The sequence below is a fragment of the Chiloscyllium plagiosum genome, unplaced genomic scaffold (genome assembly GCF_037043375.1).
Source record: "Chiloscyllium plagiosum isolate Xiang-an unplaced genomic scaffold, Cpla_swu_hap1 HiC_scaffold_18, whole genome shotgun sequence".
In the NCBI taxonomy this organism is placed as follows: Eukaryota; Metazoa; Chordata; class Chondrichthyes; order Orectolobiformes; family Hemiscylliidae; genus Chiloscyllium; species Chiloscyllium plagiosum.
This window is the reverse complement of record NW_028270156.1, coordinates 34,178,620-34,206,177: the sequence shown is the minus strand read 5'-3', so window position 1 is coordinate 34,206,177 and position 27,558 is coordinate 34,178,620. Positions and strand designations below refer to the sequence as shown.

The following is a 27,558-nucleotide window of genomic DNA, read 5'->3' as shown; positions in this document are numbered from 1 at the left end:
TGAGGAGAAAGTGAGGACTGCAGATGCTGGAGATCAGAGCTGAAAATGTGTTGCTGATAAAGCGCAGCAGGTCAGGCAGCATCCAGGGAACAGGATAATCGACGTTTCGGGCATGAGCCCTTCTTCAGGAATGAGGGAAGTGTGTCCAGCAGGCTAAGATAAAAGGTAGAGAGGAGGGACTTGGGGGAGGGGTGTTGGAAATGCGATAGGTGGAAGGAGGTCAAGGTGAGGGTGATAGGCCAGAGTTTGGGTGGGGGCAGAGAGGTCAGGAAGAAGATTGCAGATTAGGAAGGCGGTGCTGAGTTCGAGAGATTTGACTGAGACAAGGTGGGGGGAGGGGAAATCAGGAAACTGGAGAAATCTGAGTTCATCCCTTGTGGTTGGAGGGTTCCTAGGCGGAAGATGAGGCGCTCTTCCTCCAACCGTCGTGTTGCTATGGTCTGGCGATGGAGGAGTCCAAGGACCCCAAGGACAACACCCGGACCAACCAACCCAACCACCCTGTGGCTCAACACTTCAACTCCCCTCCCACTCCACCAAGTTCATGCAGGTCCTTGGACTGCTGGACACACTTTCCTCATTCCTGAAGAAGGGCTCATGCCCGAAACGTCGATTCTCCTGATCCTTGGATGCTGCCTGACCTGCTGCGCTTTTCTAGCAACACATTTTCCCTCTGTACTGACCCTCCGACAGTGCAGTGCTCCCTCTGTACTGACCTTCCGACAGTGCTGTGGCCCCTCAGTACTGACCCTTCGACAGTGCAGTTCTCCCTCAGTACTGACCCTCTAACAGTGCAGTGCTCCCTCAGTACTGACCCTCTGACAATGCAGTGCTCCCTCTATGCTAACCCTCTGACAGCGCTGCGCCCCCTCAGTAAAAGACTAAGATATAGATGCAGCAGGAGACCATTCAGACCGTCAACTCTGTCCTTCCATTCTGCAAATCATGAATGATCTGTTAATCCTCAGCCCTACCTCCCTGCCTTCTCCATATTACCCATGATTCCTTTACTGATTAAATACCTGTCTATCTCTGTGTTGAATCTTCTTAATGATCCAGCCTTGACGCTGCTCTGCAGTAAAGAATTCCACAGATTAATTACCATCTGAGAGAAGAAATGCCTCCTCATCTCTGTCTTAAAGTGATGCTCTCTTATTTTAGGATTATTTCCTGTGGTCCTAGACTCTCCCAAAAGGGTCTGCAAACTCACCACATCTCTCTTGTCAAACTCCGTGAGAACCTTGGATATTTCAATGAGGTTGTCTCTCATTTTTCTAAACTCCAGTGAGTACAGACTCCTCAAACTCAACCACTCCTCAAAAAAAACCTTCCATTCCCCCACATCAGTCTACTGAAACTTCCTTGGATTACCTCCAGTATTAATAAATCTGACCTTAGGTAATGGGATCAAAGCTGTTACGGCATCCTAGTTGTGGTCTGACTAGTGCCTTGTATCATTTTGGCAGACGTCCCTAGTTTTACCCTCCTTTCCCATTGCAATAAAAGCCAACATTCTATGCTTTCCCTATTACTCACTGAACTCAGATGCTAGATTGTGTGATTCATGTCATAAACTGAATGAAAATCTCTTGGGATGGAAGTTTCTGCAATCTTTCTCTATTTAAATAATATTCAGTTCCTCTATTTTTCCTGCAAAAGTGCGTCACCTCACATTCTCCCACCGCACTGTTCCTCTGACCATTTAGCAATGCCTGAGTACTGACCCTGTCACTGTGCTGCACTGCCTCAGCCTAGCCTCTCCAACAGTACAACATGCCATCAACACAGTAATAAAACAAAGAATTGTAGATGCTGGAGTTCAGAAATCAAAATCAGAAGGTGCTAGAAGAACTTAGCAAGTCTAGTAGCATCTGTGGACAGAAAGCAAAGTTAACATTTCAAGTCGATTGACTTAATCAGATTCTCTCAGTGCTGTTGCTCTGACAAGGTTGCACTCTCTCACTACTCCCTGTTTGGTATTGCAGCATTCCCTCAGTACTGACTCTCCACACTGTGGCAATCCCTCATTACTGACCCTCCACATTACAACATTCCATCAGTATTGACCCTCCACACTGCGGCACTTCCTCAATACTAACCCTCCACACTACAATGCTCCCTCAGTACTGACCCTCCATATCACAGCACTCCTTCAGTACTGACCCTCCATATTACAGCATTCCTCAGAGTGACACTCCACACTCCAGCATTCCCTCGTTACTGACCCTCCACATGACAGCACTCCCTCGTTACTGATCCACCACACTCCAGCGCTCCCTCAGTACTGACCCTCCACAATACAGCACTCCCTCAGTACTGACCCTCCACACTACAGCACTCCCTCAGTACTGACCCTCCACAATACAGAACTCCCTCAGTACTAACCCTCGACAATACAGTGCTACCTCAGTATGGACCCTCCACACTACAGCACACCCTCAGTACTGACTTTCCATATCGTGACAGTCTCTCTGTACTGACCCTCCAACACTGTGGCAGTCTCTCTGTACTGACCCTTCAACAGTGTGGCAGTCTCTCCATACTAATCCTTCAACAGTGTGGCTGTCTCTCTGTACTGACCTTCCAACAGTGTGGCAGTCTCTCTGTACTGACCCTTCAACAGTGTGGCAGTCTCTCCATACTGATCCTTCAACAGTGTGGCAATCTCTCTGGACTGACCCTTCAACAGTGTGGCTGTCTCTCCGTACTGATCCATCAACAGTGTGGCTGTCTCTCCATACTGATCCTTCAACAGTGTGGCTGTCTCTCTGTACTGACCTTCCAACAGTGTGGCAGTCTCTCTGTACTGACCCTCCAACAGTGTGGCTGTCTCTCTGTACTGACCCTCCAACAGCGTGGCTGTCTCTCTGTACTGACCTTCCAGCAGTGTGGTGGTCTCTCTGTACTGACCCTCCAACAGTGTGGCAGTCTCTCTGTACTGACCCTCCAACAGTGTGGCTGTCTCTCTGTACTGACTTTCCAACAGCGTGGCTGTCTCTCTGTACTGACCTTCCAGCAGTGTGGTGGTCTCTCTGTACTAACCCTCCAACAGTGTGGCAGTCTCTCCATACTGATCCTTCAACAGTGTGGCTGGCTCTCTGTACTGACCTTCCAACAGTGTGGCAGTCTGTCTGTACTGACCCTTCAACAGTGTGGCAGTCTCTCTGTACTGATCCTTCAACAGTGTGGCAGTCTCTCTGTACTGACCTTCCAACAGTGTGGCAGTCTCTCCGTACTGACCCTCCAACAGTGAGCTGTCTCTCGGTACTGACCTTCCAACAGTGTGGCAGTCTCTCTGTACTGACCCTTCAACAGTGTGGCAGTCTCTCCATACTGATCCTTCAACAGTGTGGCTGTCTCTCTGTACTGACCTTCCAACAGTGTGGCTGTCTCTCTGTACTGACCTTCCAACAGTGTGGCAGTCTCTCTGTAATGACCTTTCAATAGTGTGGCTGTCTCTCTGTACTGACCTTCCAACAGTGTGGCAGTCTCTCTGTACTGACCCTTTAACAGTGTGGCAGTCTCTCCATACTGATCCTTCAACAGTGTGGCTGTCTCTCTGTATTGACCCTTCAACAGTGTGGCTGTCTCTCTGTATTGACCCTTCAACAGTGTGGCTGACTCTCTGTACTGACCTTCCAACAGTGTGGCAGTCTCTCCATACTGATCCGTCAACAGTGTGGCTGTCTCTCTGTACTGACCTTCCAACAGTGTGGCTGTCTCTCTGTACTGACCTTCCAACAGTGTGGCTGTCTCTCCATACTGATCCTTCAACAGTGTGGCTGTCTCTCTGTACTGACCCTTCAACAGTGTGGCAGTCTCTCTCTATTGACCCTTCAACAGTGTGGCTGACTCTCTGTACTGACCTTCCAACAGTGTGGCAGTCTCTCTGTACTGACCCTCCAACAGCGTGGCTGTCTCTCTGTACTGACCTTCCAACAGTGTGGCTGTCTCTCTGTACTGACCTTCCAACAGCGTGGCTGTCTCTCTGTACTGACCTTCCAACAGTGTGGCTGTGTCTCTGTACTGACCTTCCAACAGTGTGGCAGTCTCTCTGTACTGACCCTTCAACAGTGTGGCTGTCTCTCAGTACTGACCTTCCGACAGTGTGGCAGTCTCTCTGTACTGACCCTTCAACAGTGTGGCAGTCTCTCCATACTGATCCTTCAACAGTGTGGCTGTCTCTCTGTACTGACCTTGCAACAGTGTGGCTGTCTCTCTGTACTGACCTTCCAACAGTGTGGCAGTCTCTCTGCACTGACCTTCCAACAGTGTGGCTGTCTCTCTGTACTGACCTTCCAGCAGTGTGGTGGTCTCTCTGTACTGACCCTCCAACAGCGTGGCAGTCTCTCTGTACTGACCCTCCAACAGCGTGGCTGTCTCTCGGTACTGACCTTCCAACAGTGTGGCAGTCTCTCCGTACTGACCCTTCAACAGTGTGGCAGTCTCTCCATACTGATCCTTCAATAGTGTGGCTGTCTCTCTGTACTGACCTTCCAACAGTGTGGCTGTCTCTCTGTACTGACCTTCCAACAGTGTGGCATTCTCTCCATACTGATCCTTCAACAGTGTGGCTGTCTCTCTGTACTGACCCTTCAACAGTGTGGCAGTCTCTCTGTATTGACCCTTCAACAGTTTGGCTGACTCTCTGTACTGACCTTCCAACAGTGTGGCAGTCTCTCTGTACTGACCCTCCAACAGCGTGGCTGTCTCTCTGTACTGACCTTCCAACAGTGTGGCTGTCTCTCTGTACTGACCTTCCAACAGCGTGGCTGTCTCTCTGTACTGACCTTCCAACAGTGTGGCTGTCTCTCTGTACTGACCTTCCAACAGTGTGGCAGTCTCTCTGTACTGATCCTTCAACAGTGTGGCTGTCACTCAGTACTGACCTTCCGACAGTGTGGCAGTCTCTCTGTACTGACCCTTCAACAGTGTGGCAGTCTCTCCAAACTGATCCTTCAACAGTGTGGCTGTCTCTCTGTACTGACCTTCCAACAGTGTGGCAGTCTCTCTGTACTGACCCTCCAACAGTGTGGCAGTCTCTCCATACTGATCCTTCAACAGTGTGACTGTCTCTCTGTACTGACCTTCCAACAGTGTGGCAGTCTCTCTGTACTGACCTTCCAACAGTGTGGCAGTCTCTCTGTACTGACCCTCCAACAGCGTGGCTGTCTCTCGGTACTGACCTTCCAACAGTGTGGCAGTCTCTCTGTACTGACCCTTCAACAGTGTGGCAGTCTCTCCATACTGATCCTTCAACAGTGTGGCAATCTCTCTGTACTGACCCTTCAACAGTGTGGCTGCCTCACCGTACTGATCCATCAACAGTGTGGCTGTCTCTCCATACTGATCCTTCAACAGTGTGGCTGTCTCTCTGTACTGACCTTCCAACAGTGTGGCAGTCTCTCTGTACCGACCCTCCAACAGCGTGGCTGTCTCTCTGTACTGACCCTCCAACAGCGTGGCTGTCTCTCTGTACTGACCTTCCAGCAGTGTGGTGGTCTCTCTGTACTGACCCTCCAACAGTGTGGCAGTCTCTCTGTACTGACCCTCCAACAGTGTGGCTGTCTCTCTGTACTGCCTTTCCAACAGCGTGGCTGTCTCTCTGTACTGACCTTCCAGCAGTGTGGTGGTCTCTCTGTACTGACCCTCCAACAGTGTGGCAGTCTCTCCATACTGATCCTTCAACAGTGTGGCTGGCTCTCTGTACTGACCTTCCAACAGTGTGGCAGTCTGTCTGTACTGACCCTTCAACAGTGTGGCAGTCTCTCTGTACTGATCCTTCAACAGTGTGGCAGTCTCTCTGTACTGACCTTCCAACAGTGTGGCAGTCTCTCTGTACTGACACTCCAACAGTGTGGCTGTCTCTCGGTACTGACCTTCCAACAGTGTGGCAGTCTCTCTGTACTGACCCTTCAACATTGTGGCAGTCTCTCCATACTGATCCTTCAACAGTGTGGCTGTCTCTCTGTACTGACCTTCCAACAGTGTGGCTGCCTCTCTGTACTGACCTTCCAACAGTGTGGCTGTCTCTCTGTACTGACCTTTCAATAGTGTGGCTGTCTCTCTGTACTGACCTTCCAACTGTGTGGCAGTCTCTCTGTACTGACCCTTCAACAGTGTGGCTGTCTCTCTGTACTGACCTTCCAACAGTGTGGCAATCTCTCTGTACTGACCCTTCAACAGTGTGGCAGTCTCTCCATACTGATCCTTCAACAGTGTGGCTGTCTCTCTGTACTGACCTTCCAACAGTGTGGCTGTCTCTCTGTACTGACCTTCCAACAGTGTGGCAGTCTCTCTGTACTGACCCTCCAACAGTGTGGCTGTCTCTCTGTACTGACCCTCCAACAGCGTGGCTGTCTCTCTGTACTGACCTTCCAACAGTGTGGCAATCTCTCTGTACTGACCCTTCAACAGTGTGGCTGTCTCTCTGTACTGACCTTCCAACAGTGTGGCTGTCTCTCTGTACTGACCCTTCAACAGTGTGGCAGTCTCTCCATACTGATCCTTCAACAGTGTGGCTGTCTCTCTGTACTGACCTTCCAACAGTGTGGCTGTCTCTCTGTACTGACCTTCCAACAGTGTGGCAGTCTCTCTGTACTGACCCTCCAACAGTGTGGCAGTCTCTCTGTACTGACCCTCCAACAGCGTGGCTGTCTCTCTGTATTGACCTTCCAACAGTGTGGCAATCTCTCTGTACTGACCCTCCAACAGCGTGGCTGTCTCTCGGTACTGACCTTCCAACAGTGTGGCTGTCTCTCTGTACTGACCCTTCAACAGTGTGGCAGTCTCTCCATACTGATCCTTCAACAGTGTGGCTGTCTCTCTGTACTGACCTTCCAACAGTGTGGCTGTCTCTCTGTACTGACCTTCCAACAGTGTGGCAGTCTCTCTGTACTGACCCTCCAACAGTGTGGCAGTCTCTCTGTACTGACCCTCCAACAGCGTGGCTGTCTCTCTGTACTGACCTTCCAACAGTGTGGCAATCTCTCTGTACTGACCCTTCAACAGTGTGGCTGTCTCTCTGTACTGACCTTCCAACAGTGTGGCAGTCTCTCCATACTGATCCTTCAACAGTGTGGCTGTCTCTCTGTACTGACCTTCCAACAGTGTGGCAGTCTCTCTGTACTGACCTTCCAACAGTGTGGCAGTTTCTCTGTACTGACCCTCCAACAGCGTGGCTGTCTGTCTGTACTGACTTTCTAACAGTGTGGCAATCTCTCTGTACTGACCTTCCAACAGTGTGGCTGTCTCTCTGTACTGACCTTCCAACAGTGTGGCAGTCTCTCTGTACTGACCTTCCAACAGTGTGGCTGTCTCTCTGTACTGACCTTCCAACAGTGTGGCAGTCTCTCTGTACTGACCCTACAACAGTGTGGCTGTCTCTCTGTACTGACCTTCCAACAGTGTGGCAGTCTCTCCATACTGATCCTTCAACAGTGTGGCTGTCTCTCTGTACTGACCTTCCAACAGTGTGGCAGTCTCTCTGTACTGACCTTCCAACAGTGTGGCAGTCTCTCTGTACTGACCCTTCAACAGTGTGGCAGTCTCTCTGTACTGACCTTCCAACAGTGTGGCAGTCTCTCTGTACTGACCCTCCAACAGCGTGGCTGTCTCTCTGTACTGACTTTCTAACAGTGTGGCAATCTCTCTGTACTGACCTTCCAACAGTGTGGCTGTCTCTCTGTACTGACCTTCCAACAGTGTGGCTGTCTCTCTGTACTGACCTTCCAACAGTGTGGCTGCCTCTCTGTACTGACCTTCCAACAGTCTGGCAGTCTCTCTGTACTGACCCTTCAACAGTGTGGCTGTCTCTCAGTACTGACCTTCCGACAGCGTGGCAGTCTCTCTGTACTGACCCTTCAACAGTGTGGCAGTCTCTCCATACTGATCCTTCAACAGTGTGGCTGTCTCTCTGTACTGACCTTCCGACAGTGTGGCAGTCTCTCTGTACTGACCCTTCAACAGTGTGGCAGTCTCTCCATACTGATCCTTCAACAGAGTGGCTGTCTCTCTGTACGACCTTCCAACAGTGTGGCAGTCTCTCTGTACTGACCCTCCAACAGTGTGGCTGTCTCTCTGTACTGACCTTCCAACAGTGTGGCTGTCTCTCTGTACTGACCTTCCAATAGTGTGGCTGTCTCTCTGTACTGACCTTCCAACAGTGTGGCAGTCGCTCTGTACTGACCCTTCAACAGTGTGGCAGTCTCTCTGTACTGACCTTCCAACAGTGTGGCTGTCTCTCCATACTGATCCTTCAACAGTGTGTCTGTCTCTCTGTACTGACCTTCCAACAGTGTGGCAGTCTCTCCATACTGATCCTTCAACAGTGTGGCTGTCTCTCTGTACTGACCTTCCAACAGTGTGGCAGTCTCTCTGTACTGACCCTCCAACAGTGTGGCTGTCTCTCTGTACTGACCTTCCAACAGTGTGGCAATCTCTCTGTACTGACCTTCCAACAGTGTGGATGTCTCTCTGTACTGACCTTCCAACAGTGTGGCAGTCTCTCTGTATTGACCTTCCAACAGAGTGGCTGTCTCTCTGTACTGACCTTCCAACAGTGTGGCAGTCTCTCTGTACTGACCCTTCAACAGTGTGGCTGTCTCTCAGTACTGACCTTCCCACAGTGTGGCAGTCTCTCTGTACTGATCCTTCAACAGTGTGGCAGTCTCTCCATACTGATCCTTCAACAGTGTGGCTGTCTCTCTGTACTGACCTTCCAACAGTGTGGCAGTCTGTCTGTACTGACCCTTCAACAGTGTGGCAGTCTCTCTGTACAGATCCTTCAACAGTGTGGCAGTCTCTCTGTACTGACCTTCCAACAGTGTGGCAGTCTCTCTGTACTGACCCTCCAACAGTGTGGCTGTCTCTCTGTACTGACCTTCCAACAGTATGGTAGTCTCTCTGTACTGACCCTCCAACAGCGTGGCTGTCTCTCTGTACTGACCTTCCAACAGTGTGGCAGTCTCTCTGTACTGACCCTTCAACAGTGTGGCAGTCTCTCCGTACTGACCTTCCAACAGTGTGGCTGTCTCTCGGTACTGACCTTCCAACAGTGTGGCAGTCTCTCTGTACTGACCCTTCAACAGTGTGGCAGTCTCTCCGTACTGACCTTCCAACAGTGTGGCAGTCTCTCTGTACTGACCCTTCAGCAGTGTGGCAGTGTCTCTGTACTGACCTTCCAACAGTTTGTCAGTCTCTCCATACTGATCCTTCAACAGTGTGGCAGTCTCTCTGTACTGACCCTCCAACAGCGTGGCAGTCTCTCTGTACTGACCCTCCAACAGCGTGGCTGTCTCTCTGTATTGACCTTCCAACAGTGTGGCAATCTCTCTGTACTGACCCTCCAACAGCGTGGCTGTCTCTCGGTACTGACCTTCCAACAGTGTGGCTGTCTCTCTGTACTGACCCTTCAACAGTGTGGCAGTCTCTCCATACTGATCCTTCAACAGTGTGGCTGTCTCTCTGTACTGACCTTCCAACAGTGTGGCTGTCTCTCTGTACTGACCTTCCAACAGTGTGGCAGTCTCTCTGTACTGACCCTCCAACAGTGTGGCAGTCTCTCTGTACTGACCCTCCAACAGCGTGGCTGTCTCTCTGTACTGACCTTCCAACAGTGTGGCAATCTCTCTGTACTGACCCTTCAACAGTGTGGCTGTCTCTCTGTACTGACCTTCCAACAGTGTGGCAGTCTCTCCATACTGATCCTTCAACAGTGTGGCTGTCTCTCTGTACTGACCTTCCAACAGTGTGGCAGTCTCTCTGTACTGACCTTCCAACAGTGTGGCAGTTTCTCTGTACTGACCCTCCAACAGCGTGGCTGTCTGTCTGTACTGACTTTCTAACAGTGTGGCAATCTCTCTGTACTGACCTTCCAACAGTGTGGCTGTCTCTCTGTACTGACCTTCCAACAGTGTGGCAGTCTCTCTGTACTGACCTTCCAACAGTGTGGCTGTCTCTCTGTACTGACCTTCCAACAGTGTGGCAGTCTCTCTGTACTGACCCTACAACAGTGTGGCTGTCTCTCTGTACTGACCTTCCAACAGTGTGGCAGTCTCTCCATACTGATCCTTCAACAGTGTGGCTGTCTCTCTGTACTGACCTTCCAACAGTGTGGCAGTCTCTCTGTACTGACCTTCCAACAGTGTGGCAGTCTCTCTGTACTGACCCTTCAACAGTGTGGCAGTCTCTCTGTACTGACCTTCCAACAGTGTGGCAGTCTCTCTGTACTGACCCTCCAACAGCGTGGCTGTCTCTCTGTACTGACTTTCTAACAGTGTGGCAATCTCTCTGTACTGACCTTCCAACAGTGTGGCTGTCTCTCTGTACTGACCTTCCAACAGTGTGGCTGTCTCTCTGTACTGACCTTCCAACAGTGTGGCTGCCTCTCTGTACTGACCTTCCAACAGTCTGGCAGTCTCTCTGTACTGACCCTTCAACAGTGTGGCTGTCTCTCAGTACTGACCTTCCGACAGCGTGGCAGTCTCTCTGTACTGACCCTTCAACAGTGTGGCAGTCTCTCCATACTGATCCTTCAACAGTGTGGCTGTCTCTCTGTACTGACCTTCCGACAGTGTGGCAGTCTCTCTGTACTGACCCTTCAACAGTGTGGCAGTCTCTCCATACTGATCCTTCAACAGAGTGGCTGTCTCTCTGTACGACCTTCCAACAGTGTGGCAGTCTCTCTGTACTGACCCTCCAACAGTGTGGCTGTCTCTCTGTACTGACCTTCCAACAGTGTGGCTGTCTCTCTGTACTGACCTTCCAATAGTGTGGCTGTCTCTCTGTACTGACCTTCCAACAGTGTGGCAGTCGCTCTGTACTGACCCTTCAACAGTGTGGCAGTCTCTCTGTACTGACCTTCCAACAGTGTGGCTGTCTCTCCATACTGATCCTTCAACAGTGTGTCTGTCTCTCTGTACTGACCTTCCAACAGTGTGGCAGTCTCTCCATACTGATCCTTCAACAGTGTGGCTGTCTCTCTGTACTGACCTTCCAACAGTGTGGCAGTCTCTCTGTACTGACCCTCCAACAGTGTGGCTGTCTCTCTGTACTGACCTTCCAACAGTGTGGCAATCTCTCTGTACTGACCTTCCAACAGTGTGGATGTCTCTCTGTACTGACCTTCCAACAGTGTGGCAGTCTCTCTGTATTGACCTTCCAACAGAGTGGCTGTCTCTCTGTACTGACCTTCCAACAGTGTGGCAGTCTCTCTGTACTGACCCTTCAACAGTGTGGCTGTCTCTCAGTACTGACCTTCCCACAGTGTGGCAGTCTCTCTGTACTGATCCTTCAACAGTGTGGCAGTCTCTCCATACTGATCCTTCAACAGTGTGGCTGTCTCTCTGTACTGACCTTCCAACAGTGTGGCAGTCTGTCTGTACTGACCCTTCAACAGTGTGGCAGTCTCTCTGTACAGATCCTTCAACAGTGTGGCAGTCTCTCTGTACTGACCTTCCAACAGTGTGGCAGTCTCTCTGTACTGACCCTCCAACAGTGTGGCTGTCTCTCTGTACTGACCTTCCAACAGTATGGTAGTCTCTCTGTACTGACCCTCCAACAGCGTGGCTGTCTCTCTGTACTGACCTTCCAACAGTGTGGCAGTCTCTCTGTACTGACCCTTCAACAGTGTGGCAGTCTCTCCGTACTGACCTTCCAACAGTGTGGCTGTCTCTCGGTACTGACCTTCCAACAGTGTGGCAGTCTCTCTGTACTGACCCTTCAACAGTGTGGCAGTCTCTCCGTACTGACCTTCCAACAGTGTGGCAGTCTCTCTGTACTGACCCTTCAGCAGTGTGGCAGTGTCTCTGTACTGACCTTCCAACAGTTTGTCAGTCTCTCCATACTGATCCTTCAACAGTGTGGCAGTCTCTCTGTACTGACCCTCCAACAGCGTGGCAGTCTCTCTGTACTGACCCTCCAACAGCGTGGCTGTCTCTCTGTACTGACCCTTCAGCAGTGTGGCAGTGTCTCCGTACTGACCTTCCAACAGTTTGTCAGTCTCTCCATACTGATCCTTCAACAGTGTGGCAGTCTCTCTGTACTGACCTTCCAACAGTGTGGCAGTCTCTCTGTACTGACCCTCCAACAGCGTGGCAGTCTCTCCGTACTGACCTTCCAACAGTGTGGCAGTCTCTCTGTACTGACCCTTCAGCAGTGTGGCAGTGTCTCCGTACTGACCTTCCAACAGTTTGTCAGTCTCTCCATACTGATCCTTCAACAGTGTGGCAGTCTCTCCATACTGACCCTTCAACAGTGTGGCAGTCTCTCCATACTGATCCTTCAACAGTGTGGCTGTCTCTCTGTACTGACCCTTCAACAGTGTGGCAGTCTCTGTGTATTGACCCTTCAACAGTGTGGCAGTCTCTCCATACTGACCCTTCAACAGTGTGGCAGTCTCTCCATGCTGATCCTTCAACAGTGTGGCTGTCTCTCTGTACTGACCCTTCAACAGTGTGGCTGTCTCTCTGTACTGACCCTTCAACAGCGTGGATGTCTCTCTGTACTGACCCTTCAACAGTGTGGCAGTCTCTCTGTACTGACCCTTCAACAGTGTGGCAGTCTCTCCATACTGATCCTTCAACTGTGTGGCTGTCTCTCTGTACTGACCTTCCAACAGTGTGGCTGTCTCTCTGTACTGACCTTCCAACAGTGTGGCAGTCTCTCTGTACTGACCCTCCAACAGTGTGGCAGTCTCTCTGTACTGACCCTCCAACAGCGTGGCTGTCTCTCTGTACTGACCTTCCAACAGTGTGGCAATCTCTCCGTACTGACCCTTCAACAGTGTGGCTGTCTCTCTGTACTGACCTTCCAACAGTGTGGCAGTCTCTCCATACTGATCCTTCAACAGTGTGGCTGTCTCTCTGTACTGACCTTCCAACAGTGTGGCAGTCTCTCTGTACTGACCTTCCAACAGTGTGGCAGTTTCTCTGTACTGACCCTCCAACAGCGTGGCTGTCTGTCTGTACTGACTTTCTAACAGTGTGGCAATCTCTCTGTACTGACCTTCCAACAGTGTGGCTGTCTCTCTGTACTGACCTTCCAACAGTGTGGCAGTCTCTCTGTACTGACCTTCCAACAGTGTGGCTGTCTCTCTGTACTGACCTTCCAACAGTGTGGCAGTCTCTCTGTACTGACCCTTCAACAGTGTGGCAGTCTCTCTGTACTGACCTTCCAACAGTGTGGCAGTCTCTCTGTACTGACCCTCCAACAGCGTGGCTGTCTCTCTGTACTGACTTTCTAACAGTGTGGCAATCTCTCTGTACTGACCTTCCAACAGTGTGGCTGTCTCTCTGTACTGACCTTCCAACAGTGTGGCTGTCTCTCTGTACTGACCTTCCAACAGTGTGGCTGCCTCTCTGTACTGACCTTCCAACAGTCTGGCAGCCTCTCTGTACTGACCCTTCAACAGTGTGGCTGTCTCTCAGTACTGACCTTCCGACAGCGTGGCAGTCTCTCTGTACTGACCCTTCAACAGTGTGGCAGTCTCTCCATACTGATCCTTCAACAGTGTGGCTGTCTCTCTGTACTGACCTTCCGACAGTGTGGCAGTCTCTCTGTACTGACCCTTCAACAGTGTGGCAGTCTCTCCATACTGATCCTTCAACAGAGTGGCTGTCTCTCTGTACGACCTTCCAACAGTGTGGCAGTCTCTCTGTACTGACCCTCCAACAGTGTGGCTGTCTCTCTGTACTGACCTTCCAACAGTGTGGCTGTCTCTCTGTACTGACCCTCCAATAGTGTGGCTGTCTCTCTGTACTGACCTTCCAACAGTGTGGCAGTCGCTCTGTACTGACCCTTCAACAGTGTAGCAGTTTCTCTGTACTGACCTTCCAACAGTGTGGCAATCTCTCTGTACTGACCCTTCAACAGTGTGGCTGTCTCTCCATACTGATCCTTCAACAGTGTGTCTGTCTCTCTGAACTGACCTTCCAACAGTGTGGCAGTCTCTCCATACTGATCCTTCAACAGTGTGGCTGTCTCTCTGTACTGACCTTCCAACAGTGTGGCAGTCTCTCTGTACTGACCCTCCAACAGTGTGGCTGTCTCTCTGTACTGACCTTCCAACAGTGTGGCAATCTCTCTGTACTGACCTTCCAACAGTGTGGATGTCTCTCTGTACTGACCTTCCAACAGTGTGGCAGTCTCTCTGTATTGACCTTCCAACAGAGTGGCTGTCTCTCTGTACTGACCTTCCAACAGTGTGGCAGTCTCTCTGTACTGACCCTTCAACAGTGTGGCTGTCTCTCAGTACTGACCTTCCGTCAGTGTGGCAGTCTCTCTGTACTGACCCTTCAACAGTGTGGCAGTCTCTCCATACTGATCCTTCAACAGTGTGGCTGTCTCTCTGTACTGACCTTCCAACAGTGTGGCAGTCTGTCTGTACTGACCCTTCAACAGTGTGGCAGTCTCTCTGTACTGATCCTTCAACAGTGTGGCAGTCTCTCTGTACTGACCTTCCAACAGTGTGGCAGTCTCTCTGTACTGACCCTCCAACAGTGTGGCTGTCTCTCTGTACTGACCTTCCAACAGTATGGCAGTCTCTCTGTACTGACCCTTCAACAGTGTGGCAGTCTCTCCGTACTGACCTTCCAACAGTGTGGCTGTCTCTCGGTACTGACCTTCCAACAGTGTGGCAGTCTCTCTGTACTGACCCTTCAACAGTGTGGCAGTCTCTCCGTACTGACCTTCCAACAGTGTGGCAGTCTCTCTGTACTGACCCTTCAGCAGTGTGGCAGTGTCTCTGTACTGACCTTCCAACAGTTTGTCAGTCTCTCCATACTGATCCTTCAACAGTGTGGCAGTCTCTCTGTACTGACCCTCCAACAGCGTGGCAGTCTCTCTGTACTGACCCTCCAACAGCGTGGCTGTCTCTCTGTACTGACCCTTCAACAGCGTGGCTGTCTCTCTGTACTGACCCTTCAACAGTGTGGCAGTCTCTCCATACTGACCCTTCAACAGTGTGGCAGTCTCTCCATACTGATCCTTCAACAGTGTGGCTGTCTCTCTGTACTGACCCTTCAACAGTGTGGCAGTCTCTGTGTATTGACCCTTCAACAGTGTGGCAGTCTCTCCATACTGACCCTTCAACAGTGTGGCAGTCTCTCCATACTGATCCTTCAACAGTGTGGCTGTCTCTCTGTACTGACCCTTCAACAGTGTGGCTGTCTCTCTGTACTGACCCTTCAACAGCGTGGATGTCTCTCTGTACTGACCCTTCAACAGTGTGGCAGTCTCTCCATACTGACCCTTCAACAGTGTGGCAGTCTCTCCATACTGATCCTTCAACTGTGTGGCTGTCTCTCTGTACTGACTCTTCAACAGTGTGGCAGTCTCTCTGTATTGACCCTTCAACAGTGTGGCAGTCTCTCTGTACTGACCCTTCAACAGTGTGGCAGTCTCTCTGTACTGACCCTTCAACAGCGTGGCTGTCTCTCTGTACTGACCCTCCAACAGTGTGGCTGTCTCTCTGTACTGACCCTTCAACAGCGTGGATGTCTCTCTGTACTGACCCTTCAACAGTGTGGCAGTCTCTCCATACTGACCCTTCAACAGTGTGGCAGTCTCTCCATACTGATCCTTCAACAGTGTGGCTGTCTCTCTGTACTGACCCTTCAACAGTGTGGCAGTCTCTGTGTTTTGACCCTTCAACAGTGTGGCAGTCTCTCCATACTGACCCCTTCAACAGTGTGGCAGTCTCTCCATCTTTTAGAATGAGCATGTTGGTTTCAGTTCTTTCATATGTAAATCCCAGAATTTTCTTAAAGTTACATTCTCAAGTGAACTTTAACAATAGGTGCCATGTTGGCCCAGATAATGCATTGAAGGTGTGAGGTGCCCTGTGTGAGGCTGTCTGTGCTCCAATGTTCAGACTGATCCTAATCTAAAAAAGGGAGTTACAGAATCTTACATGGATTCATGCAGTTTTGAGCAAACTAAAATGTAATTCTGCAAATACAAATTCACCCCATCAAACTTACATGTGGCTGTGTGTGTGTGCATGTAGATATTTGTGTGCGGGGGGTACGAGTGTCTGTGAGACAGCGTGTATATGTGCGTGAGTGTGAGAATAAAAGGGTATAAGGGTCTGTGAGAGGGTGAGTGTGGGAGTGTATGATGAGAACTTGTGTATGAGAGGGGGTCTGCGCGCACGTACGCATGTGTGTGTGTGTGTGTGTGTAGTGCAGTGCGGTCACTTGTAGTGTGACATCAATTTATCAACCACCAGTTCCAACGTGCCACAGCAAGGAACCGTAATGACTTCCTCAGGAGACAGACACGTGCTGCAACCGACAGGGTACCCTTCGTTATCCAGTACTGCCCAGGAGCTGAAAAACTATGCCATATTCTTCGCAGCCTGCAACACATTATCAGTGAGGATGATCACCTCACCAAGACCTTCCCCACACCTCCACTTCTCACCTTTAAACTACCACCAAACCTCAAACAGATCATTGTTTATAGCAACTGCCTGGCTTGCAGGACAATACCATACAACCTTGTCACAGTAGACGCTGCAAGATGTGTCAGAGTGTTGACACGGATACCACCATTACATTTGGGGACACCTCCCAGCATGTATGTGGCAGGTACTCATGTGACTTGGCCAACATTTTCTATCTCATACGCTGCAGCAAGGATGCCTTGAGGTATGGTACATTGGTGACTGAGCAGATGCTACGGATGAATGGACACTGCACAACAATCAACAGGTAGGAGTATTCCCTCCCAGTCGGAGAACACATCAGTGGTCCAGGACATTCTACCTCGGACCTTCGGGTGACCATCCTCCAGGCAACAACGCAAAATGGCTGAGCAGAGGCTGACAGCCAAGTTCAGTACCCATGGGGATGGCCTCAACCAGGACCTTGCATTCGTGTCACACTAGAGATGACCCCACTGCACAACAAATACACACACACACTCACGCAGACCCTCTCTCATACACAAACTCTCTCTCATGTGCTCACACATACACTCCCACACGCACCCTCTCACAGACCCTTACACTCACACTCACACACATACACACTGTCTCACAGGCACTCATATCCCCTGCACACACACACCCACAAATAAGTTTGTGGGGTGAATTTGTATTTGCAGCGTTACATTTTAGTTTGCTCAAAAACTACATGAATCCATGTAAGATTCTGTAACTCTATTTTTTAGATTAGAGTCAGTCTGAACTGTGGGGCACAGACAACCTCACACAGGGCACCTCACACTTTCAATGCATTGTCTGGGCCAACATGGCACCTCTTAAGAATTTGACTTTAAGAAAGTTCTGGGATTTACAGATGAAAGAACTGAAACCAACATAGTCATTCTAAAAGTTGAGAGATTTAACAAACAATCTGGGTCTTTTTCAATACATAATTTAAGTCACCTCACACTGTAAATCTTTGCTTTAAATTCTGTATCCTATGGTCTTATACTCCACAACCACCTGATGAAGGAGCAGTGCTCTGAAAGCTAGTGCTTCCAAATAAACCTGTTGGACTATAACCTGGTGTTGTGTGATTTTTAACTTTGTACAACATTCATCAGAACTATACACGCACAATTATAAAAACAAAATACCCTTGGATGTTGGAAATCTAAAATCTAGATCATTGTAAATATTTAAAAAGGAGGAAGGTGAATTTTTGAAATATTAGTGAGTTTAGGGCTATGACACAAAATAGGGTGAGGTCTAAGAAAGATCAACCATGAATGGTAGGGCTGACTTGAGAGGCCATTTGCTTGCATGTTCCATTTTATTGTAGCAGTGTCTTTACTTCAGCCTCCTTTTAGTAAAGGGGATGCTATTTACCTTCTTAATTGCTTGCTGTTCCTGTGTTTAAATTCTGGTGGTTACATGTGCCTGGGACAAAGGACATCAAATTAGCAAGTTCGCTTTCCTATAACTGTTTTAGTTTCTTTCCAAACAGCTTATTACAATGTTTGAAATGAGTTTTCAAAACTAATTTGTCAGCGTCACCCTGAGGCAAGCTGAATCTGTCAGTTTATTTTTGTTTCACTGGTACAGTCTGAAGTTGAAGGTCTTTTTGCTATTTTTACCAGGTGTCCAAAAACATTTAAAGCTTTAACTTGACTCATACTAACTCCGAAGGTGCTTTAGTGCAGCAGTAGAGAAACAATACGGTGTAAAGGTTACCACCAGTTACCCCTACCTAGTGATTGGGTTACTGAGCTAAAAATCCAATGATAGGTGACTTCAAATTCCACTGAAACAGATCATGAAATTGAATTCATTAAAACTTGCCTTGAAGTTGTTGGACTATTGTTATGTCAGTGATGCCTTTTAGGGACAGAAATCCGCTATTCTTCCTCGATCTGGATTTATCTGTGTTTCCTGTTCCACATGACTCCTTGACCTTTTGACCATATCAAGTGTACATTCTGGGTTGCATTCATCAGATTCATCTCTGGATCTCGTGATCGAAACTGGATTGCGATTTGGAGTGAAGGCGATTGAGCTGAACTGGTATTGGTGAATCTCAATGCTGGCTTGGGCCTAACACTGACACAACTATCAATCAGCCTTTCAGCCATGGAGGCTGGAAGCAGAGGAGCTTCAGATTAGTGATGGGGTCACAATACAGTCAGGGTGACAACTGAACCTACTTTGTGAAGAGGCAGTTGTTTGAGTGCTGTAGTTCCAAGTTGCCGATATCTCCTGCGCACTTACACATCCCCTCTAAGAACACCATGGGAAGCGTATGACTGCTGAAAGCCTTCGAAAAAATAGGTCAGGGGCCTCTCTCACTGTTCTCAGTGCTGAGCCACTGGTTATTTGGCCATCGCAGAAGAGTTGGATTGACATTATCTAAATATCCAACTTCCGTGGACCCCTGCCCGATGTGCTTATCTTCGGGAAAGAAATCTACCATCCTTATTTGATCTGGCCTACATGTGACTCCAGATCTAAGGCAATGTGATTTGACTTTCAATTGCCCTCTGGGCAATTAGGGATAGGTAATAAATGCTGGCCTGCCAGTGACGCCCTCATCCAATGAACGAATAAAAGCAACACTGATGTGGTAGATCCATTTGGAATCTTCATCAGTAAAAGGCAATTCAAGGTGATCTTTCTACTCACCATTCAGCTCCACCATTGGAGGAAATCGGGGTTATTTATTGTACATGGGACAGCCTAGAGTACGTTGCCCCTGTGGGCAAGCATGGCACATGGTGGCAGACTGCCAGCTCACCTTCTGCAAAAACGACAAGCTGGAGAGGCAACAGATGAGGGACTACAAGAAGCGCCAGTGCTGTGTTCTGTAATAGGAGGCTAGCCACATCTACAGGGCCTGCCCAAACCATGATGCTAGGTCAATGCGGATGGCCAATTTGGCATCGTAAGCAGTGCTGTCCAATCAGGCAGCACCATCCAAGACCAATGAAGCTAAGGACAGTGAGAAGAAGGTTTGACAAGGAAAGAAGGACATTTTGGAAACTGAACCTGTGCCTCTCAGTCTCCCATGGAGAAAACAGAATCACTGGAAAGGGAGGCAGCAGCAGACAGATAGGAGAGGCAACCAGCGAGGACAAATCTCAAACAGCCAAGAGGAGAACCATCACAAATCAACTGAGCAGCAAAATCTGACAATGGCCCTAATGAGAAACTGGTGGCTGCTCCTCCTCCAATGATGAAATGCAGGAAAATAGCCATAGACAGAAGGAATGACAAAGTGCCGACGAGGGAAAGGAGATGAAGAGCCCTGAGCTGGGAAACATAGAAGATGGCGAGGGGCTTTGAGATGTGCACCCCAGCTCCATTAGAGTAGCTATGGCCTTGACCAGGATCAGAGTGGGCCTGACGGTGAGCCTGGATTTCTTGCTGCCCATACACCCTGATATCACTTGCCTGAGATAACACCCTAGAACAGAACACAGCAATGATCTCAGCCCTGTGCGAGGGCAGTGGTTTGTATACACCACTGGCATGTAGAAGCTTACTCAGCAACTGGAACAGCCTTAGAAATGGGACTTTTGGACTGTACTCTAAAAATCAAAATGTGGGTTTTAAAATTGCTTGTACCAATGAGTGTAGAAAGCTGCCATATAATGTGTTTCCATGTTGGCTTTCCTGGCTAACAGCTAAGCTGCCTTGCTGTTTCTGCAGGACTGTTGGATACCACACCTTAGAGCTACAGGAAATGGCCACGCTGGGGGGGGCCCACAAACTATTAATTTGGTCGGGGAGATAATGTTTGCCGATTTTCCAGCATGGGGTATTCTGCTGCATGGAAGCAACTCCACCATCTTCGAGGTTAAGAACTTATTGGGTGGGAGGGCACCTCCTCATAGCAGACATTAAGTGCAGAGACACTGCCCTGAGAGTAATGAATGTGTACACCTTGTCTGCAATAATGTGTGTCTGGCTGTCCTTCAGCAGCTCCCTCTACTGCTGGCAATGCCCAGACCGATCATTCCAGCCAGTGCCTCCAACTGAATCATGGATGTGGTGAGATCATCCAGAGGGGCTGACAGCAAACTGGACACCATGTCCAGACTCCAAGTGGGAATGGTAAAAGATGCCAAGCTGCTTGATATCTTAAGCAATACCTTCATATGTAATGCAGCATAGATATATGGCTCTATTTTCCTAAAGATAGACTTCCTGTTTGTGTGCCATGCTTTAATGGTCAGATCCATCAACATCACATCAGTTATCCTCCCTAACCACTGCCTCCTACTGGCTGACCATCAACTACAGGCAGTCCAGAGGGACAGCAGGGGAACGTGGAAGCTAAATGCGAAACTGTTGACCCCAAGAAAGGAACTCAAAAGGGATTTCAAGGCTTTGAGAACCATGAAATCTTTCGTTGAGTCTCCAGTGCTCTGGTAGGAAACAGTCAAGGTAAACATCAAGAGAAATTTCCTCATCTTGAACTTCCTCTACAGACACACATGCAGACATAAGCATGAAAAATAAATTGGCGTTGTGGGTTGAAGGAAAAACTGGAAAATCACCTCAATAGTCCCTGATCACAGGATTCACTGACTTGATCCTTTTGCTTGTCAGGACTTCCTGCTCCTGATTCTTTCTCTTCAGGAATTTTCATTTGCTTGCAGGAGCCACAGAGCAATCAATTTATATAAGTTATACAGTCTCTGAGTAAGTGTTTAAAAGTAACAGCTTACAGAGACTGGGGATGGAAATAAATTGGCATTCTTCAGGATCTGGGTGTTTTACACTGTAGAGACAAAGATAGCACTTTACTTTCCAGAGACACCAGCAGATCCATGAGGCAGGACTCTCTGCGGTATGGTCTTGCTCCTGGGTTGAACACTGTGACAAACATAACTGTGCCTGGAAGACTGTAAACTTGGTGAAAGGCTCTCTGCAGTCTGCCTAAAACTTGTTTGTCTACAAAGACAAAGAGTTGTCCTCAACGAAGTGGCACATTCCAAAGCCCAGGTTTTATGTGCTGAGGGATGCTGTAAAGGTGTCATAGTAAGGAAAGACAAACATCCATGGACTTTATGCCAAATGTAGTGATGAGCTGGTAACTTATAGAACCACTTGTAGCTTATAGTGTAAAGTACATAGATCTTGTCGTAATTCATTAACGTTTCATTTTTGTATTTGGAATAACAGCTCAATTGAGAAATGCGATTTTTTCTGTGATGTCAAATTTTGATTGTTTCACAATGTACTTATTTTATGGTTGAAGTACATTTTTACAAAATTGATGTGATTCCAATTCCACACCAACATGGCTGACTGCTATATGTATTGCTATGGAGCTGCTAGTCATGGGGGATAAATACCCCCCAAACTTGCCCTAAAGGTGAACAAAAACATCAAAGTCATTTTCAGATGTGGATGAGCTCAGGCTTTGGAATTTGAGATAATGAGGCAGGAATTCTGCTAAAGTCTTTTATTTTGTTTCCAGATTACTCAACATTTTAAAACTCTCTCTATTATCTCCAGGAAACAAAAGAGAGAAAACGTTGTTGAACTGTTCCTTTTAGGAGATTTTGAAAGCCATTGAATTTGGTTTTTAAATTAATGAAAACACACAATGCTTATCCTGGGCTTGATTCCATTAGAATGAATTCTTCCGTTCCAACAAAAGGGGTATAGATTCCAAAGAGGAAATGCCCATTTCTGATAAAATCTGCAGTAAAATGAGGCATTAGTGCATTAAAACTGGATTTAAATATTTAAAAGGCACAGCAGTTGATAGACTAAGTGCTGAGTTAGTTGACTAATATCCATTTATAATAATGAAGAACTGTGAAAATTAAAGAATTACAACAATCTATTATACAAACTGACAGCAACCAGCCACCTGACAATAGTTATGGTAACATTTCACTCTCAATTATCATTGAATACAGCATTTGCATGTGACCTATTATTCCAAACAGCTACTGTCTCAACTGATCATGCCATCACTGAGACCACATCCTTGTAATTCTGTATTGTCATGAAAAATCCAGCCTTAGACTGTCTGCTAAAGGATCCCTCTTCTATCTTTGTTACCTCCACACTTGACAATTCTATTACTTATTTGACTGATTTCCTCTCCTGCATTCATCTTTAACTTCAGTTCATCTAAAATTCTGCTGCACCACCGCACCCCCCCCAACCCCACAACCCTCATCCTAATTAGTCTTGGTTATCTATGACCCCTTTGTTTGCTGACCTAGAGTGGCTCCCAATCCAAGAAAACCTCATGTTTAAAATTCTCAACCTCCTATTCAAGCCCCTCAATAAATTAACCCTGTCCTAACTCTCTAATGCCTTCCAACCCCACAACAATTAGAAGAGTATAAAGGCAGTAAGAGTATACTGAAGAGGGAAATCAGGAGGGCAAAAAGGGGACATGAGATAACTTTGGCAAATAGAGTTAAGGAGAATCCAAAGGGTTTTTACAAATACATTAAGGACAAAAGGGTAACTAGGGAGAGAATAGGGCCCCTCAAAGATCAGCAGGGCGGCCTTTGTATGGAGCCGCAGAAAATGGGAGAGATACCAAACGAGTATTTTGCATCAGTACTTACTGTCGAAAAGGATATGGAAGATATAGACTGTAGGGAAATAGATGGTGACAACTTACAAAATGTCCATGTTACAGAGGTGGAAATGCTGGATGTCTTGAAACGCGTAAAGGGGGATAAATTCCCAGGACCTGATCAGGTGCACCCTAGAACTCTGTGGGAAGCCAGAGAAATGATTGCTGGGCCTCTTGCTGAGATATTTTTACGATCAATCGTCACAGGTGAGGTGCCGGAAGACTGGAGGTTGGCTAACGTGGTGCCACTGTTTAAGAAGGGTGGTAAGGACAAGCCAGGGAACTATAGAACAATGAGCCTGACCTCGGTGGTGGGCAAGTTGTTGGAGGGAATCCTGAGGGACAGGATGTACATGCATTTGGAAAGGCAAGGACTGATTAGGGATAGTCAACATGGCTTTGTGAGTGGGAAATCATGTCTCACAAACTTGATTGCATTTTTTGAAGAAGTAACAAAGAAGATTGATGAGGGCAGAGCGGTAGATGTGATCTATATGGAATTCAGTAAGACGTTCAACAAGGTTCCCCATGGGAGACTGGTTAGCAAGGTTAGATCTCACAGAATACAGGGAGAGCTAGCCATTTGGATACAGAACTGGCTCAAAGGTAGAAGACAGAGGGTGGTGATGGAGGGTTGTTTTTCAGACTGGAGGCCTGTGACCAGTGGAGTGCCACAAGGATCGGTGCTGGGTCCTCTACTTTTTGTCATTTACATGAATGATTTGGATGCGAGCATAAGACGTACAGTTAGTAAGTTTGCAGATGACACCAAAATTGCAGGTGTCACGGACAGCGAAGAAGGTTACCTCAGATTACAACAGGATCTTAGCCAGATGGGCCAATGGGCTGAGAAGTGGCAGATGGATTTTAATTCAGATCAATGCGAGGTGCTGCATTTTGGGAAAGCAAATCTTAGCAGGACTTATACACTTAATGGTAAGGTACGAGGGAGTGTTGCTGAATAAAGAGACCTTGGAGTGCAGGTTCATAGCTCCTTGAAAGTGGAGTCTAAGGTAGTTAGGATAGTGAAGAAGGTGTTTGGAATGCTTTCGTTTATTGGTCAGAGTATGGCGTACAGAAGTTGGGAGGTCATGTTGCAGCTGTACAGGACATTGGTTAGGCCACTGTTGGAATATTGCATGCAATTCTGGTATCCTTCCTATCGGAAAGATGTTGTGAAACTTGAAAAGGTTCAGAAAAGTTTTACAAGGATGTTGCCAGGGTTGGAGGATTTGAGCTATAGGGAGAGGTTGAACAGGCTGGGGCTGTTTTCCCTGGAGCAATGGAGGCTGAGGGGTAACCTTACAGAGGTTTACAAAATTATGAGGGGAATGGATAGGGTAAATAGGCAAAGTCTTTTCCCTGGGGTCGGGGAGTCCAGACTAGAGGGCACAGGTTTAGGGTGAGAGGGAAAAGATATAAAAGAGACCTACGGGGCAACGTTTTCACACAGAGGGTGGTACACGTATGGAATGAGCTGCCAGAGGAAGTGGTGGAGGCTGGTACAATTGCAACATTTAAGAGGCATTTGGATGGGTATATGAATAGGAAGGGTGTGGAGGGATATGGGCTGGGTGCTGGCAGATGGGACTAGATTGGGTTTGGATATCTGGTCGGCATGGACAGGTTGGACCGAAGGGTCTGTTTCTGTGCTGTACCTCTCTGTGACTCTATAACCCTAATTGAATAATTGAACAATAAAGGGTCAGAGGCAGTCAGTCATCTTATCATGTCTAGCTTTATGAAAGAGCCACGTAATTGTATTCCTCTGTTCTTCCTTCCAGTCCTGCCACTCTACTGAAAAAGGTGCTATCTAAATTCATGTTCTTCTAACCTCTCTTGTTTTATCTCTTTGCAGAAACTCATCGCCTTGTTTCATACCTTCAGCACTCAAAGTCATAGAGTCTTGGAGTCATAGAGCATGGAAGCAGACCCTTCGGCCCAACATGACCATGTTGACCAGGTTCCCTAGACTTCCTGTTTTTACTTTGGTTTTCCAACGAATAATTTTAAAATCCTTTTTCATTCTTACTTGATAATTTCTGTGAGAACAATTTGCTGACTATCGTTCTGCCAGTCCCTAACTTGCTCCGTCCATCTGCCTCTGCAGGTTTTGGTTCCTTTGCCTTTGTTCATTGTCCATTGTCTTGTAATTCTGACTTTGGTGTGTGTGCTGAATTACTTTCTCAGTCTAGCACCCAGTACTCAGTACTGTGATACCATGAACAAATGATTCGGAGATGCCGGTGTTGGACTGGGGTGTACAAAGTTAAAAATCACACAACACCAGGTTATAGTCCAACAGGTTTAATTGGAAGCACACTAGCTTTCGGAGCGACAATCACCTGATGAAGGAGCGTCACACCAAAAGCTAGTGTGCTTCCAAATAAACTTGTTGGACTATAACCTGGTGTTATGTGATTTTTAACACCATGAACAAAGACATGGTGACACTGAGAATGTATCAAACTTACTTTTCCTGGAGGCTGTGACTTTGAATCTAATTTTCTATCGGATTAAGGGATATATGTGGCCTGTGTGTGCATGCCTCACAAATCCCCAGTGAAAGGGGTTGAGTGTCCTATGGGATCACCATGGTCAGAGTTGGAAATACATACATTTAGGTGGCTCCTGTAACATGTTGAAACATTTGTGTGTGGCTGGTGGTCAGCTTACTGTACCACTGTGGGTGTATCAATGGAAAGGCAGAGAATGGAGATTTTATGTCACAATATCTCACAAGGTGAAATAGAAAACAGCTCCAAAGAAGAAAAGAAATTTACATAGCACTTTTCGCAACCACAGCACATTCCAAAGTATTTTACAAACATTGAATCATTTTTGTAGCATAGTTTCTGCTATGATGTGGGAAATCCAACAGCCAATACACACACACAATACATGGTTGGCAGGTAATGGCAAAACTATAAGAAATCTATTGATTAAACTGGAAAAGAGAAATAATAAACAGGTAAGTAAAACATCGGTGCTGAGGGACAGGTCACAGTGTATGGCCCAAATCACAGTTTATTACATGAATGCACAAAGTGAAAGGAACAAATTAATTAAGCCTGCAGGCACAAGTTCTAAATTGGAAAGTATGATATAGCAACCATTACTGAGATACAGCTGAGGGATGGTCAGGATTGGGAACGAAATGGACCAGGTTAGCAGGTTTACAGGATGGACAGGGAAAATGGAGTCACTTTACTGAAAAACAGCAAAATTATTTCAATGGTGAATGAGGATATAATGAGGGGAAAGCATTTGGTGGAGGCCAGAAAGATGAAACTGAGGAACACTAAAGGATCTAAAACTGTAATGGATGTTATGTGTAGACCTCTGGTAGCAGTTCTGAAATGTTAGATTGTCTCAATGCAGAAATCAGGCAAGTGTGTAGCAAAGCCATAGCAGTATTAATGGGAGATTTTAACTTTAACATAGATTGGGAAAGCTCCTGTCAGAAAGATAGCAAATTTTTTGAGCGTGTCCGAGATAGGTTCCTACAGCAATATTTTGGTTGCAACAAAGAGTCAAGTAAGTTTGGGTCAAGTGATGAGTAATGTGTGATGAGCTGGATTGTTGGAGTTTATACTCAAGGATGGTGTAACTGAATACTTTGAAAGTTTTTAGCTAATCAGGGAGGGCCAGCATAAATTCATGACAGGTAGGTCATACCTGACAAACGTCATTGAATTTTTAGAGGAGGTGACTAAGGTAGTGGATAAGGGAATGTCGATGAATGTTGTTTATGTTGTTTATGCCTTTTTCAGAAGGCATTTGATAAAGTCCCACATAAGAGACTCTTAACTAAGGTAGAAACCCACAGAACTAAGGGCTGTGAAGGTGGTTGAGTAGCAGACAACAGAAAAGGATAATGGGTAGGTACAATACTCAAATTAGCAGGATGTGACCAGTGGTGTTCCATAAGGATCAGTATTAGGGCCTCAAATGATTTGTTAATGATTTGCATAAAGACATAGAAAGTCATATATCCGAATTTGCTGATGACACAAAATCATTGTTGACAATATAGATGATAGCATAAAATTACTAAGGGATATTGAAAGAATAAGAGAATAGGAAAGACTGTAGCAGATGGATTTTACAGTAAGCAAGTGTGAGGTTATCCACGTTGGACAAGAAAAAGCATAGATCAGTGTATTTTCCAGGTGCTGTGAAGTTAAATATGGTGGATATTTAAAGAGGCTTGAGGGCGTTCAGGTGCATAGATCTTTAAAATGTCACAAAGAGGTACAGAAAATAGTCAGGAAAACTAATGGAATGCAGGCCTTTATGTCTTGAGGACAGGGGTACAAGATGTAGACGTCATGCTGCAGTTATACAAAACTCTGGTTAGACCCCACTAGGAGTACTGTGAGCAGATCTGGGCATCACACCTTTGGAAGGATATATTGGCCTTGAAGGGAGTTAAACATAGATTTACAAGAATGATTCCTGGACTTCAGGGAAAGATTATACAAATTAGGCTAGTTTTCTCCAGAATTTAGAAGGTTAATTATTC

General features: G+C 47.4%; 1 protein-coding gene across 4 annotated transcripts in view; it reads left to right on the top strand.

Moving 5' to 3' along the window:
• Positions 1–27,558, top strand: part of LOC122558042 (uncharacterized) — a 224,700-nt gene that overhangs the window by 80,559 nt on the left and 116,583 nt on the right. For all 4 annotated transcript variants that reach the window (XM_087996442.1, XM_087996444.1, XM_043706371.2 and 1 more), the window contains exon 2: positions 24,892–24,996. In XM_087996442.1, coding sequence (XP_087852568.1) covers positions 24,955–24,996 — 42 coding nt within the window. In that variant the 5' untranslated portion in view covers positions 24,892–24,954. The remainder of the gene's footprint in view (positions 1–24,891; positions 24,997–27,558) is intronic.